This window comes from Carassius carassius, chromosome 5 (genome assembly GCF_963082965.1).
Source record: "Carassius carassius chromosome 5, fCarCar2.1, whole genome shotgun sequence".
In the NCBI taxonomy this organism is placed as follows: Eukaryota; Metazoa; Chordata; class Actinopteri; order Cypriniformes; family Cyprinidae; genus Carassius; species Carassius carassius.
In genome coordinates, this window is record NC_081759.1 from 11,204,321 (window position 1) to 11,220,857 (window position 16,537).

General features: G+C 38.4%; 1 protein-coding gene across 3 annotated transcripts; it reads left to right on the forward strand.

Annotated features, from left to right (window-relative positions):
- The first annotated feature begins 509 nt into the window (after positions 1-509).
- On the forward strand, positions 510-16,114 carry LOC132140789 (LIM domain-containing protein A-like). Of its 3 annotated transcripts, XM_059549769.1 has the most exons (8): positions 512-644; positions 1,053-1,282; positions 6,589-10,024; positions 10,467-10,495; positions 10,746-10,907; positions 13,241-13,307; positions 13,488-13,595; positions 15,026-16,114. In XM_059549769.1, exons 2-8 carry the CDS (start codon positions 1,167-1,169, stop codon positions 15,836-15,838), a joined length of 4,731 nt encoding a protein of 1,576 aa, XP_059405752.1. In that variant the 5' UTR covers positions 512-644; positions 1,053-1,166; the 3' UTR covers positions 15,839-16,114. The 3 variants fall into 3 exon arrangements, with proteins under 3 accessions (XP_059405754.1, XP_059405752.1, XP_059405753.1); XM_059549770.1 differs by lacking the exon at positions 512-644 and having other exon boundaries at positions 1,011-1,282; XM_059549771.1 differs by lacking the exons at positions 10,467-10,495; positions 10,746-10,907; positions 13,241-13,307; positions 13,488-13,595; positions 15,026-16,114 and having other exon boundaries at positions 510-644; positions 6,589-9,969.
- The last annotated feature ends 423 nt before the right edge of the window (positions 16,115-16,537 follow it).

Sequence of the window (16,537 nt, forward strand, 5' to 3'; positions counted from 1 at the left end):
AACGTATGCATCAATAGTGATGACAGATTCACAGGGGCTTGGCACAAGATCCCGGGCCCTATGCATAGGCAGTCCTGATGGGCCCTGAGGTCAAATTAAAAGATGAGACTGTCACTTAGTGAAAACTCCAAAAAAGTATTTCTATAGAATTACAAATGATTTCTAAAGACCCAAAAGCATAATTGAAAAACATTATGCATGCAGCTTATTTTATCTCATGGCCCCCCAAATTAAAAGAGGTTGCCACTAGTGCCTACCATGGAAAATAATCTCCCCTCCAACGGTATTTTAGCTGTGAACTGATGTTATTGTCAATGCTGTACAAATTTGCCATGGGCATTTCAGACAATGAGATAGGAATTATTGACATCTGGTGCTCACACTGTGCTGATGACTGTTGGAAAATCATCCATGTCAGATAAAGGGGCCGGACAGACATGGATAGAAAAGTTGTGAAAATGCCAGCGCTCTCATCATCTTTCTTGAACCCTTCAATAAAGCAACACTTGTTTGCTCAAAGCTGCATTTGTTTGAAATTAAGAATTGAAATTGTGCTAAATTGATACTACAAAATATTTATTTTTCTTTAATCCTTTGAGGAAGTCTGGCTTCTTTTCTCTGTTGGCATTTTTGAACATTTTGCGGTAAGATATTGCAATATCACACAGCTAACTTGTAACAGTTTTAATTTTATGTTAATTTTAAAAATTAGGTATGTATTACAATTTTATCTGACACCTGTAAATAATCATTAAGTATTTTATTTTAATTCCTGTTTATTTATTATTTATTTTATTATATTTATTATTATTTTATTATTCCTGTTTATTTATTATTATATTATTTTTCTTAGAACAAGTATACTGTATATTATATAAACCTGTTTGTTCCAATGTAAAATCTAAGTGCCAATTTATAAAATGTAATTCAGTCAGATATTCCATGCTTTACCACGTGCTCAATGTTTGATGCTTTGTAACTGGCAATACATATTTTTACATTTTAAATTACCACTACCAATCCTTTACCATATCTATTATGTATTCCCACAGTACTTTCTATTACACTGTGGATGATTTTTAGCTCAGGAAACGAGCAGTTTTACAAAGCAAGAACAACTGAATTGAATTAAATTGTCTTTCTGAGGAGAAGCAAGAATATAGACAATGGCTCATCATCATATACATCACCATAGTCAACACCATCCTCATCATCAGCATCACCACTCATCTCATCATCACCATCGTGGTGCACACATGCCAGAGGAACATGAGGATAAGAGGTAATAAAAATATATATTTGTAAAAAAAGAAACATTAGAAAGGCAAAAAAAAAAAAAAAAAAAAAAAAATATATATATATATATATATATATATATATATATATATATAAACATTTACAATGTATATACACATGGTTGTTATCTTGAAGCTCAAAAACTTAACAATATTAGAAGCAATTACATTATTTTCTTAAAGCTTCATTCTTTCTTTGGTTAAAAATGATCCAAAATCAATTTTTGAGCAAATACATGACTAATCAGTGTTCAGAACTATCTCCTTACCTTCAACAATTCACAACCTTAAGCTTGTAATAATGTTTTCCAAGTTTGCCGCTATTCATGATTATGTAACGTGTATATAAAAAGGAGTCCTGGCTATTAGGCTATACTTTATGTGTGAATGCTGCAGGTGGCGGATTATTTGTAGCCTCTTCTTAAAGCAGCTGGAATAATAAAACTTGTCAGAATGTGTTTAGAATGAGTTTTAAGGAAATTGATTAAATTGGTTTTTTTAGGTCAAAAGAACAATTTCTTTCAATGAATTTTGGTGACAATTAGATATTAGATTATACAGAATTTTTAATCTACAGATCACACTAAATATATGTAGTCACACAATGATAATGTTGTTACCATTAACAAGTTGTTTGTATATCAATAATAATAATTTGAACTGTTTGACATGATCTAAATTTGCGATCGTTAGATTTAATCACCATTGGTTGCATAATTTATTGGTAAACATTTTTTTTTTTTTTGTTGGTCAGAACAATACTGGAAGACATGTTACTTACTTTTCAGATGACATTTTCCAGCAAAACTTCTTATTTTGGACATACTTCCAAAACATAGTATCTGTAATTCCGAAGTACAGTGAATATCCACACTGATGAGTTGACTGACAGCACTCACATACACCTCAAAACATTAGATTTAGCTGCGCTGAGAAACTATACTGATGCACAACCCATGCAAAGATAATAATTCCACAAATAGCTGCAACTACAGGTTTCAATCATGGTGACAAAGAGGCTAAACTTACAGACTGCAGCTTTAAGAAAATGTGAGTGTTGTTGCTAAACAGTTGCTAGGGTATTTAGGATGGTTGCTATGGTATTATGGGTGGTTTCTAGGGCATTGCGAGCTTGTTGCTAGGGTCTACTGAGAGGTTGTTGACTAGCCCAAATCAAAAGAAAGCACATGGTTTTAGGTATCGTTCATGTCTATGTTCAATTCAATTCAATTCAAGTTTATTTGTATAGCGCTTTTTACAATACAAATCGTTACAAAGCAACTTTACAGAAAATTATGTTTCTACAATATTTAGTAGTAGCTAGTAGTTTGTGCACGTTTGACAGGATTTTAGAAAAATAAAAATAATAATAATAATACAAGACGTAGTCAGCTAGATGATGAACTATCAATATTATTAATTAATAGTAATTATATGATGCAGTCACACATGTAGCAATAATTGTTAGTTCTGTTTGTTGATTCAAGGTTAGGATCATCTGGGGTCCTCTGAGGGTCAGCATCATCTCTTCTCAGGTGTTCTGGATCCAGACTGGAGCTTGTGTAAATCCTAGTTACCACGGGATGTAAATCCCGTGGCAAAACATAGAAACAAAATAGAGACATCATTAGCTTAGCTGCTGATCCAACAAAGTAAAATTAGTTTAACCCAAGCTAAAGAATAAAAATGCAGATGCAACTACACTCACAATTTAAGAGATACATTATTCGAATGCTTGGCGAAAGAGATGCGTTTTTAATCTAGATTTAAACAGAGAGAGTGTGTCTGAACCCCGAACATTATCAGGAAGGCTATTCCAGAGTTTGGGAGCCAAATGTGAAAAAGCTCTACCTCCTTTAGTGGACTTTGCTATCCTAGGAACTACCAAAAGTCCAGCGTTTTGTGACCTTAGGGTGCGTGATGGGTTGTAGCGTGGTAGAAGGCTAGTTAGGTACGCAGGAGCTAAACCATTTAGGGCCTTATAGGTAAGTAATGATAATTTGTAACAGATACGGAACTTAATAGGTAGCCAGTGCAGAGACTGTAAAATTGGGGTAATATGATCATATTTTCTTGACCTGGTAAGGACTCTAGCTGCTGCATTTTGGACGACCTGTAGCTTGTTTATTGATGAAGCAGGACAACCACCTAGAAGTGCATTACAATAGTCCAGTCTAGAGGTCATGAATGCATGAACTAGCTTTTCTGCATCAGAAACAGATAACATGTTTCGTAGCTTGGCAATGTTTCTAAGATGGAAGAATGCAGTTTTTGTAACATTGGAAATATGATTTTCAAAAGACAAATTGCTGTCTAATATAACACCCAGATTTCTGACTGTAGAGGAAGTAACAGTACATCCGTCTAGTTGCAGATTGTAATCTACAAGATTCTGTGTGGTGTTTTTTGGTCCAATAATTAATATCTCTGTCTTATCCGAATTTAATTGGAGAAAATTATTTGTCATCCAATCTTTTACATTTTTAACACACTCTGTTAGCTTAGATAATTGGGAAGTTTCATCTGGTCTCGTTGAAATATATAGCTGAGTATCATCAGCATAACAGTGGAAGCTTATTCCGTATTTTCTAATAATATTACCAAGGGGCAACATGTATATTGAAAATAGAAGGGGACCTAGGACGGATCCTTGTGGCACTCCATATTTTACTGATGAAAAATGAGATGACACCCCATTTAAGTAAACAAAATGGTAGCGATCGGACAGGTAGGATCTAAACCATCTTAGAGCCTGCCCTTGAATACCTCTATAGTTTTGTAATCGATCTATGAGTATGTCATGATCTATGGTGTCGAACGCAGCACTAAGATCAAGTAAGACTAGAAATGAGATGCAGCCTTGATCTGACGCAAGAAGCAGGTCATTTGTAATTTTAACAAGTGCAGTTTCTGTGCTATGGTGGGGCCTAAAACCTGACTGAAATTCTTCATACAGATCATTTTTATGCAGGAAGGTGCTCAATTGAGCAGACACAACTTTTTCTAAAATTTTAGACATAAATGGAAGATTTGAAATAGGCCTATAATTTGCCAGTACACTAGGATCTAGTTTTGGTTTCTTAATAAGAGGCTTGATAACCGCCAGCTTGAATGGTTTTGGGACGTGACCTAAAGATAACGACGAGTTAATGATATTGAGAAGTGGTTCTTCGGCTACAGGTAACAGCTCTTTTAGTAATTTAGTGGGTACAGGATCTAATAAACATGTTGTTGGTTTAGATACAGTGATAAGTTTATTTAGCTCTTCCTGTCCTATATTTGTAAAGCACTGCAGTTTATCTTTGGGTGCGATGGATGAAACTGAAGTGTTAGACGCTGTAGAATCTACATTCGCTATTGTATTTCTAATGTTATCTATTTTATCAGTGAAGAAATTCATAAAGTCATTACTATTTAACGTTGGTGGAATATTTGAATCAGGTGGCGTCTGGTAATTTGTTAATTTAGCCACTGTGCTAAATAAAAACCTTGGATTGTTTTGGTTATTTTCAATGAGTTTGTGGATATGCTCTGCCCTAGCAGTTTTTAGAGCCTGTCTATAGCTGGACATACTGTTTTTCCATGCAATTTTAAAAACTTCCAAGTTAGTTTTTCTCCATTTGCGTTCAAGACTACGAGTTACTTTCTTGAGAGAGTGAGTATTACTGTTATACCATGGCACAGTACGTTTTTCTCTAACCTTTTTCAATTTGATGGGGGCAACAGCTTCTAATGTATTAGAGAAAATAGTGCCCATGTTGTCAGTAATTTCGTCTAATTCATGTGTATTTTTGGGTACAAATAGCAGTTGAGATAGATCAGGCAGGTTATTTGCGAATCTGTCTTTGGTGGCTGGAACAATAGTTCTGCCCAGACGGTAACGCTGAGACATATAGTTAATATCAGTTATACGCAGCATGCACGATACAAGGAAATGGTCTGTGATATCATCACATTGGGGTACAATATCTATAGCAGTAAGATCGATTCCATGCGATATAATTAGATCTAGTGTATGATTAAAACGATGAGTGGGCCCGGTGACATTTTGCTTGACTCCAAAGGAGTTTATTAGGTCAGTAAACGCAAGTCCTAATGTATCATTTGCATTATCAACGTGAATATTAAAATCTCCCATGATTAGCGCCTTATCAACTGTAACTAGAAGGTCTGAGAGGAAATCTGCAAATTCTTTTAGGAATTCTGTATACGGCCCTGGTGGTCTATACACAGTAGCCAGAGCAAGAGATACATTAGATTTCTTTTGCATGTCTGACAGTGTAACATTTAGCAGAAGTATTTCAAAAGAGTTAAACCTGTATCCTGTTTTCTGGGTAACATTGAGAATATCACTATATATTGTTGCAACACCTCCTCCACGACCAGTCTGACGGGGCTCATGCTTATAACAGTAGTTTGGTGGAGTAGACTCATTTAGACCAAAATAATCATTTGGTTTTAGCCAGGTTTCAGTCAAGCAGAGTACATCAAAACTATTTTATGTGATCATTTCATTTACAATAACTGCTTTGGGTGTGAGTGATCTAATATTTATGAGCCCAAACTTTAAAAATTGTTTTTGTTCATTTACTTTACATTTTTCTGGTTTAATTACGATAAGATTTTTTCTAGATCCTACATTATATTTTGACCTCACTATTCGGGGAACAGACACAGTCTTAATAGTTTTTACAGCACAAGTACTTTTATCATTTAAGCGGGTGGAACAAAACTCATCATAATAGTTATTAGTTATTACTATGTAACCCCTTTGGTTTTACTCGCCACACACCAAGCAACATTCGAGCTGGTGTTTTCAGCATGGGAGGTGGGCAAACTAACAAGGTTAGTAAAGACCACAAGCTCTAGTGTTAACCGTTGCTGTGCCTCTTGAGATCAGTGGAGTGAAGTTTACCTGCACAGCTCTTACTAGCTGGCCTCTTTTACACTCACCACCTTAAACCTCACCTCCATCCAGGTCATGGCACCAATTTAACCCCTCCAGTTCTATTTGACTGTGGGATTCTAACTGGAGTTTCTGGCATGGGAGGTGGGAACGCCAACAAAGACGCAAAAGACTGCAGCCTCTTGTGTCAGTTGCTAGTGCCCCTTTTGAAATCAGAGGACTGAGGCTTACCTGCACAGCTCTTAATAGCTGGCCTACATTACATCTACAGCACAAATGAGTATACATAAATAAGTAATGGGGATTTCATAATTTATATTTGTAGTAACTAATAATTAGTACCTTAGTAGGATCCACTAATTATTTTTTCTTCACTTTTATCCATAGTACTTCAGATGCCAGCAGTGGTCATCATCACATTCATGAGCATTATAACCATCATCACCCCCAAACTGACAGCCATCATCATCATCATTATCCACAACATCAGGATAAACATCACACACCGAAAAAGAAAACTCACTCTAAAGCTTCAGTCACTTCCTCAAACTCTTCTAGGTCTTCCCCTAGTTCTCTGACTAAGTCTTCATCAAGCTCATCCAGTTCTGATTCTTCTTCTTCTGATTCCTCTTCCTCCTCCAATTCCTCTTTATCTTCTTCCTACAAATCATATTTCTCCAATTATAGCTGTTCCTCTTCGCCTTCCTCTTCCTCTGGTTCATGTACTTCATGGTCATCTGAAACCAGTCTGGAAAATGCCCCTTTGCCTACTGAGTCCAAGCGAGCTATTCAACATCCAAAGCACTCACAATCATGTACGGATATCAGCAGAGGACGGAAAGCGTTTGAAGATGATGAGGATGATGTAGATACAATGCCTTTATTGGATGCTGATGGCCAACTGAAGAAGTCCACAAGCATTGAAAAGAACCTTACTGTCAAAGAAAAAAGTGGAGGCACTGCCAAGAAGACTGCAACAAATTCTCAACAAAAGAATGAAAAGGGCAATAAGGAGCAACAACATAATTGTGTTAAAGGGGCTGCAAACATAAGAAAGACCAAGTCTATGGAGGTTTTGTCAAGGCAAATAGATCATGCTGGTGTTGGAGACTTGGATGAGAAAGGGCTGGAGAAAAGGAAACAAGAGGCTCATAAGAACTTTGTGAAGGAGAAGATGAAGTTTTCTGCCTTTCTGAATGAAATCACAAGGCAGGTACTTAGCCCATCAAGACTTACATCACTTGGGGTAACAGATTGTCACAGGCCCTTGAGCCCTGGTCAGACTTCATTGCATCCAAAGGCATTGTCTCAAAAGCCTGAACATAAAACAGAAAAGAAGTCAAAAATTACCAGAAGCCGGCTTGGAAGTAGTGCTAGCTCCATAACATCAACTGCTCACTCCCATGTCAGCAAATACTCGCACTCTAGTAAGCATTCTCACTCAAGTAAGTACTCTCACTCAAGTAAGAGCTTCCATTCCAATCGGCACTCACATTCAAGCAAGACTTCCTGCTCAAACAAACATTCTTATCCTAAAAGGGAGCTCATCTATCAACAACAACACCAGGCTGTTCCCAGGCATCGATGTGACAGTGCAAAAAGTGATAAAAGCTATACTAGTTCTTCTTCAAAAGGTATTTCATCTGGGACTGAACCTGGCCACAAAAGTCAGAAAAAGCACCAAACTGCCCCCAAAGAACATTTCAATTCACAGATTCATCGAACGTCACACCACAAATTGTCTCCATCACACCACCATTACAACAAAGATAATCATAGCTCGCCTTCATGTCCTTGTTCTCCAGAAACAGAAAACTGCCATCATCATTCCCATCCAGAATCGCATTACCATCATACCCGTCGAGATTCCCAACACCACCATGCCCATCCAGAATATCATAACCATCATGCCCATCCAGAATCGCATCACCATCACATCCATCAGAAATCTCATCACCATCATGACCATCTAGAATCTCATCACCATCACTCCCGTTCAGAATATCATCACCATCACGCCCATCCAGAATCTCATCACCATCATTCCCGTTCAGAATCTCATCACCATCATGCCCATCCAGAATCTCATCACCATCATGCCAGTCCAGAATCTCATCACCATCATGGCCTTCCAGAATCTCATCACCATCACGCCCTTCCAGAATCTCATCACCATCATGCCCATCCAGAATCTCATCACCATCATTCTCATCCAGAATCTCATCACCATCATGCCTATCCAGAATCTCATCAACATCATGCCCATCCAGAACCTCATCACCATCATGCCCATCCAGAACCTCATCACCATCATGTCCAACCAGAATCCCTTCAGCATCATTCCCATTCAGAATCCCTTCAGCATCATTCCCATTCAGAATCCCATAGTAATCATGCCTATCCAGAATCTCAACACCATCATTCTCAATCAGAATCACAACACCATCATGTCCAGCAAGAATCTCAACACCATCATGTCCAGCTAGAATCTCAACACAACCATGTCCATTCAGAATCTCATCACCACCATGAAACTCATCATAGCCCATCACCACACGATAACTCTCTTCATTCAGATTCCCACAATCGTTCCACTTCTCCATCACATTACCATCATGAATCATATCATAGTCCAACACATTCTTCTAAATCAGAAACTCACCATCATTCAAAAGCTCATCACTATCCTTCTAATGCAGAATCCCACCAACATCATCATTCACCTTCGCCACCACATTACCACCATGGAAGTCAGCACCCTTCATCTTCACATCATCATTCCACCCATTCAGAAACTTCCCACCCTCATTTCCATCCAAAATCTCACCACTATTCGCCTCCTTCTCCTCTCCAACACCATGGAGAACACCATAGTAGTATATCTCATCTTTCTACTGACTCAGAAACACAACATCAGTTTTGTGTGAAATCTCAACATCATCATTCTGACTATGAGTCCTCTCATCCCATGTCTCACCAGCATCATCACCATCATCATTCCCATCCTAATCACTCATCAAACCCTGATCATCACCATCACACTTCAGTTTCAGAACCAGAGCACCACAATTTCCATGATGATTCACACTCTGAAACTCACCAATACTCTCATTCACATGATGCATCCTCTACACCTGAACACCATTATCATTCTTCTCACACTGACACTCACCATAATCCTCATCAACATCACTTGTCTGACAGTCATCCAAAAAGTCCTGTACACTCTAATTCACCCCATCATTATGAAAATAATCCCAGCTCATATTCAGAGTCCCAAAAGCACAGCACGTCACATTCTAAAGGACAACTTTCAAATTTGGAATTCCACCACGAAAGTGATCACAATTCTCCAGAACCTCTTCCTAACCGTTTCCACTCAGGAAATCATGACAAGCCCCCTGTTGAATCAGATCATTACCATCACCACAAATCTCAAGAATCCCACAATTATTCCCATTCAAATGCCCATCACCATTCCAATCCAGAGACTAATCATCCTCAACATCATGAGCATTCAGAATCTCATCATCATTCTCAACCAGAATCCCACCATCACCATTCCCAAGATCACAATCATCGCCATGACCATCCAGAATCACAGAATCAACATTCCCATATGGGACATCACCACTTTCATTCTGAATCAAACCATTATCATTCCCACTTCAAAGATGATGATCACCCAAGCCATCTTCGCCACTCTCCAATTGGCCAACAGTCTACTTCTCCCCATTCTAACAAGTCAGATTCATCAGCTAGCTCCACTATCCAAGACGATCAATCCACAGTGAGCTACCAAGAGTCATCCTCATTCCCAAAGGTGATAATTTTTTATTTAGTGTTGAAGTAGAATGAAAATTTATAAAACGGATAGAACCAGTCCTTGATTCTGATTGGTTGAGTTGTGTTTTAAACTGTTGTAAATAACTCTACAAACATATACCTCTTTGTTTCTGTATTGCTCGGCAACCACTTTGTTGCAACCACAACCATTTCTGAGGAACTAGATTGTTTAGCGGAAGAATGTTTTTTATTAAAATCACTACATTTGATTTGCTTTGTTTTATTTTGTGAAACCTTGCTATGTATATGGACTAACAGCTTTATAACAGCTAAGGGGGTTTTAGGCAACAACACCTCTTAGCAGTTATAAATTCACTACAAACCATAGCTGCTTATTGCTTTGGTATATATTTATATATACTGATAATTATTTGCTGTTGTGGTTTTCCATGTTTGACTCGGCTTTCATGTTTACCCAGGATAAGGATTCAGAATTGGAGAAGTTAATGTGAGTTTTTGGTTTTTTTGCATTCTTTTTTGCATGCTGCCTGCTAAAGTACTAATTGCCTTAAATTTGGTTCTGGACATGGCTTTTCAGCTTTGTCTGGGTGGTAGGGAAACAATTTGCTTTAAGATGCACTCAGATACAAATTATCCCTTCTTGGAATGTTATAGCTCATAAAAGCATTCTGTATCTTGCAGTTTGTGTTTTCTTGGAGGCATGCTTAATGGACTGTCTGTGTGTTTATTCCATCCAGGATGTTACAGGAGCAGAATGAGGCTCTCCACCACAGCTTGCTGCAGACCACTATGCAAATGGAATGTATGGGAGCTGAGTTCAAAACCGGACACCAGCTTCTTGAATCTGAGTTACAAAGAACTCGCATAGAGCTTAGCAGCTTAATGGAGCGATTCACAAGGTGAGACACTAGAATAAATTGTACTGTGCTATTCTATTCTATTCTATTCTATTCTTATATAATGCATGCACATAAAATAGACCTGCTCAAAAATACTGTTTTTTACATAATTTGAGCTAAAACTTCAAACAGTCAGGGTTTTTGGTTCTGTGGGCAATGTGCATTCTTAAGCATGCACTATATTCATACACTACATTAATTTAGTAAACCATATATTTTAATGTTGAATAGATATATAAAGAGGATGTATAAGAGGGCAGTCTCGACAATGCTGAATTATAAAAATTTTTATACGTACACTTTTAAAAGGTGCACTTTTTAATAATGTCAAATTAAAAGTTTTACTTTAAAGTACATCAAAATCATTATGTTTGAATAACCTTTTGTTTTTCTTTAAATAAGTATTTTGATGTGTTTAGTTGATGTACTAAAGTACATGTGTAAAGGTTGGTATTATAAAACACTCAATAACATGAACACACAAAAAATAACAGGAAACAGACTTTAATAATAAACCAGTATACACATTCCAAATAATCAAAAAGAAGGACAAAGGGAGAACTAAGGGTTTAAGTACACAAAGCAGATAAAGGAACCAAAGAGTTAATTAAAAAAAAGCGTCTGCGTTCCACTCAAATTTAGACATGCATTTGCAAACTTCCCTAAGCACTTCCTCTTAGAGGAATCCTTGCTGCCATTTTGAAGCGTGTTCCACTTCATGAAGTGAACGAGGGAAGTTTATATGGACCGACCCTCGACTTTAAGCAAGGGAGCGAGTCTGCTTCATATACACACTTCAGGATGCTCCATAGAACACAATGCAAGCTTTTGTTCATGTGCCTGGAGCTGCTGAAGTTACAGTAAAATGCCACTTGGTGGCGGCCAAGCACACTCGATACCTAATGATAAAGAGGACGTAAGTTGACCAAGACAATGCATCGAGGTAAGATGAATGTAGAGCTGCTGGTCTCAGTGGTGTCTGAAAACAAAGAGCTTTATGACAAATGTGACAGCGATTACAGAAATCTTGATAAGAGTTGTTTTGGAGAGGAATTGCAGGTCAAATAGGATTTGATGTGTATTTTCCAGGTATTTCTGTTTTTCATTAAGTGCCATCTAATAACAGCGAGTGAATTTGCACGTTCACTCGGCTCATCGCCAGCGAAAATCGGTTGGACAAGAACACAAAAGACACATTGAAAAATGATGATAATAAGCACAAGATAATCATCCTGGTGTGTATGTGGCTTAAGATGTTCCAATTCAGCCCATTGCAAAGGTTCTGCCAGTAGTGGGCACTCATGCAACATAATCAATGAAGTACATCCAAGTAAACAAGATGGAGGGAAGTCTGTGAGTGAAGGGTATTTTAAAAAAAAGACCAGAATGCAGCCAAAGAGTCCGGGCCAGAAGATACAGTACGTGGGGCAATAGATGGTGGGAGGAGCCAGTGAGGAGCCAAGAACAGGATTGTAATCCAGAGGCCGGCCAGGACGAGGCCCCAGGATGAAGTAGAAGGTGAGAGGAGCCATGGTGGAAACAACTTGATAGATGAACACCCTGGGGATTACTGCTGGAGATGCAGCCACCAATTATGGAGACCCAGGTGGAGCTGATGAGCTGAAAAGCCCACGCAACACTGATGGTCCTGGAGACCAAGGTGGAACCCAGGAACCAGAGGACAGAGGCTGAACCGGTGGGACCGAGGGAAAAGGTACAGGCAGGTCGACGGCTGACCAGGGTGGAGCCGATGGGACGTGGGAGCCCAGAGAAGCCATATGGCCGATGGTTTTCGGTTGAGCCAAGGGAAGGGATAAGGTTAAGCTGAAGTGTTGACAGACTGAGGTGGAGCAATGGGTATGGAGGCTAGAGTTGGAACCAGAGGATCTGATCTGTTTGTGGAGCTGATGGCCAGAAGACACTGGGCAGGTCATCCATGTCAATGGGAGCTGCAGAGGGGCTGAAGGACAGCAGCAGAAGTGGGGCTGAGGAACTGGCTAATTGAGGAGATGGGAGAGGGAGGCTGGGTGAGAACTTGGGAAACACATGAAGCTCAGGAGATGCAGGAGAGCTGGAAGGAACAAGCAGAAACTCAGGAGAATTGCATTTACCTCTTTAAACCAGTCAATAACATCCTCCTAAAAAATGTCCTGAAGTTACTCAAAATATCCACCAGCTCTTGCACCTGGTCAGACTCATGCTTTGGAATGGGCTCTGGGGAAATGGGTCCCTTAAACCTCTTCCTTGGTTCAGGCTTGTCCAAAATTTTTTGTTTTTTCAAAGCATTCATGTTAATATATCATATAGATTTCTATGTCTTTCTATTTCATCAGACTTCAGGACAACTACTCCTGCACACAACAAACCAATCATCTTCTGGAAAAGAAACTGCATTGTGTGGTAAAGCCCAATTTAACCATTCAGACTTATTTAATTGTTCCAACCTAATTAAGCCCATTTATTTAAATCGATTCATAATTACATTATATCTGTAGACCATTGATTTACATAACTGTAAAATTCCAACAAATTATTACTGACTTTATTCACTTTCCTTTCTTTTTTGCTACTTCAATTTAGGCTCAAAATATAGATGGAGAGCGAGAGCAACTGAACGAGCGGGTCTCAAAGCTCACAGAACAACTGTCTGCAGCACAGACAACCATCCAAAGTCTAGAGACCATTAATGTGAGAGTTTGAGTTCATTTTAATTAGTAATATTCATATTAATGTAGATGTCCTTCATAGTACAGTACATACAGGTGCTTCTCAATAAATTAGAATATCAACGAAAAGTTCATTTATTTAAATAATTCAACACAAATTGTGAAACTCGTATATTAAATAATACAATGCACACAGACTGAAGCGGTTCTTTTAATTGTGATGATTTTGGCTCACATTTAACAAAGACCCACAATTCACTATCTCAATTAGAATACTTCATAACACCAATAAAAAAGAAATAGTGAATTGTTGGCCTTCTGGAAATTATGTTCATTTACTGTACATGTACTCAATTCTTGGTAGGGGTAATTTTGCTTTAATTACTGCCTCAATTTGGAGTGGCATGGAGGTGATCGTTTTTGGCACTGCTGAGGTGGTAAGGAAGCCCAGGTTTCTTTGACAGTGGCCTTCAGCTCATCTGCATTTTTTGGTCTCTTGTTTCTCATTTTCCTCTTGACAATACCCTATAGATTCTCTACCTGGCCAGTCAAGCACACCAACACCATGGTCATCAAACATCATTGCGATTCTCCCGGTTGGTTGTGTATCTTTTTCTCCCACACGTTTTCATTCAACTCAACTTTCTGTTAACATGCTTGGATACAGCACTCTCTGAACAGCCAGCTTCTTTGGCAATGGATGTTTGTGGCTCACCCTCCTTGTGTAGGGTGTCAATGATTGTCTGAGATCATTTTGAAGGCTCATGAAAACTTTGCAGGTGTTTTGAGTTGATTAGCTCATTGGCATGTCACCAAATTCTAATTTGTTGAGATAGTGAATTGGTGTTTTTTTTTTTAAATGTGATCCAAAATCATCACAATTAAAAGAACCAAAGACTTAAACTACTTCAGTCTGTGTACACAGAATTTATTTAATACACAAGTTTCACAATTTGAGTTGAATTACTGATATAAATGAACTTTTCTTCGATATTCTAATTTATTGAGAAACACCTGTAGTTACTTTAAATTAAGATTGGAAATAATTTTATGATTTCATTCCCTTTAATAACAAATTTATTTTAGAAATAAAAAGCATATTGACATTCGTATCTTTTACATTTAGCTGACGCTTTTTATCCAAAGCGACTTACAATTGCTACATATGTCAGAGGTCGCACGCCTCTGGAGCAACTAGGGGTTAAGTGTCTTGCTCAGGGACACATAGGTGTCTCACATTGGATTCGAACCCGAGTCTCTCACACCAAAGGCATGTGTCTTATCCACTGCGCCAACACCACCCCTTTTGCTTTTGGAAATGTTCTTCACAACATTTGCTCTTATTATTCAAATATTTTGTATTACATAAACTCATAGTCAATTCGTACTTATTTCAAATATTTCTCTAATGAGAATGAATTGGCTTAATTTAAGACATTCCTGCCCCTTTAGGTGACATCAATGCTACAGGATGCCCTGGTGAAACATTTGAAGTCTGATGATCCCATCACTCCACTTCCAGTCGCACCACCTCCAGCTCAGTTCATGGACAGTAATCATTATGACAAAGTCTCCATGCATGTCGATGACCAAACGCTGGGAACCCTTCCAGAGGAGGAGGAATCTGATTGGTCAGAAATGGGAGAGGAGGCACAAAACTGCATCCCGAGAGGTTCACAGGGAAGTCATGAAAATGCATCTTATTTCCAATGGCAACAGAGCCAAGGCGGTTGGGAGAGGGTAAACCAGTATTCAAAAGGAATCATAGATACGGAGAGTGAATCTGGGGGCGAGGAAAGCAAATGTCATCAAGCTCATCATGGCCTACAGATACCACATCTCAAATTCACTGTTCACCCTGAAACACTACCGGTTCCTATCGAGGATGTCAGCCTGGCTCGCTTCAAGCAGAGTCCTGATGGTCCAGTATGCGATGGCTGCCAGATCACAGAGGTACGTAACCTGGGCTCTCCCATTCGTGTACTCTCTGCAAGCCTGGAAGAGATTCATTCCATTGGGCTTCTGAATCAGCAAGAGCAGCAGCACGATCATCACAGCCATCTGAGGAGCAATAAATCCATGATGGACCTCTACAAGTCACAAGCCGGCACCAGACAAGTGCCGTACATGGATGAGATGGTAAGTAATTGGGGAAAAGTGAACAACCATGGTGCTGGAGAGGATAGAAATGAGATGGTTGGTCTGGAGTCTGCTCAAAAAAGGCTCAACCACTTTATTCACGATGGGGAGAGTACACACTTGTGATTAAAGGGGACGTTTTAGAATGAGGAATGTTTACTAGCCTATGTATTGATTATTATAGTACTTGTGTAGAAAATATTAGTGGTGAAGTACAGGTTAGCCACTTCAGCAACTTACATTTTATCACTGGTGCATGAAAAAATTGGAAGGAAATAGAGAGGAAAAATCATAATGTGTTTATTTTAAATTAAATGGCAAAAAGTGGTATTTTAAGTTAAGATTTGGTGAAGCTGTAAATTTCCACCTGCTATTAAATCTGATGTAATTGAAAAAGTATTAATACTTAAATTTTTAATGTATGAGTTATGGAACATTAATTAGCCTTCGTAATCTTTCACCAAAATGTAACTTGTTCCACCTCTAAAACAGCTGCCAGCTGGCATCACCTGCTAATAATTCAAAGGCTAATAATAACCAAATAGCTATTTAGGGATTGTTTTATCCCTAATTATTTTATCCCTAACTATTGTATATAAAATAGTATAAAATCTTGCTAATAGTTAATTCAGCAACTTAATGCCGGTTGATGCTTATTAAGAAAAATTTTGATTTAAAAAAAAAAGAAGCATTAGCTATATGCCAAGATAGTTTAACTTTGCTTTCAGCTTTGCTTCCCTGCAAATTGAGGCTCCAATAATCAGCTGTATGCTCAAAATTTAGGACTGCTTGTGCTCTGTTTATGTACAAATTAACTCCCAGTGG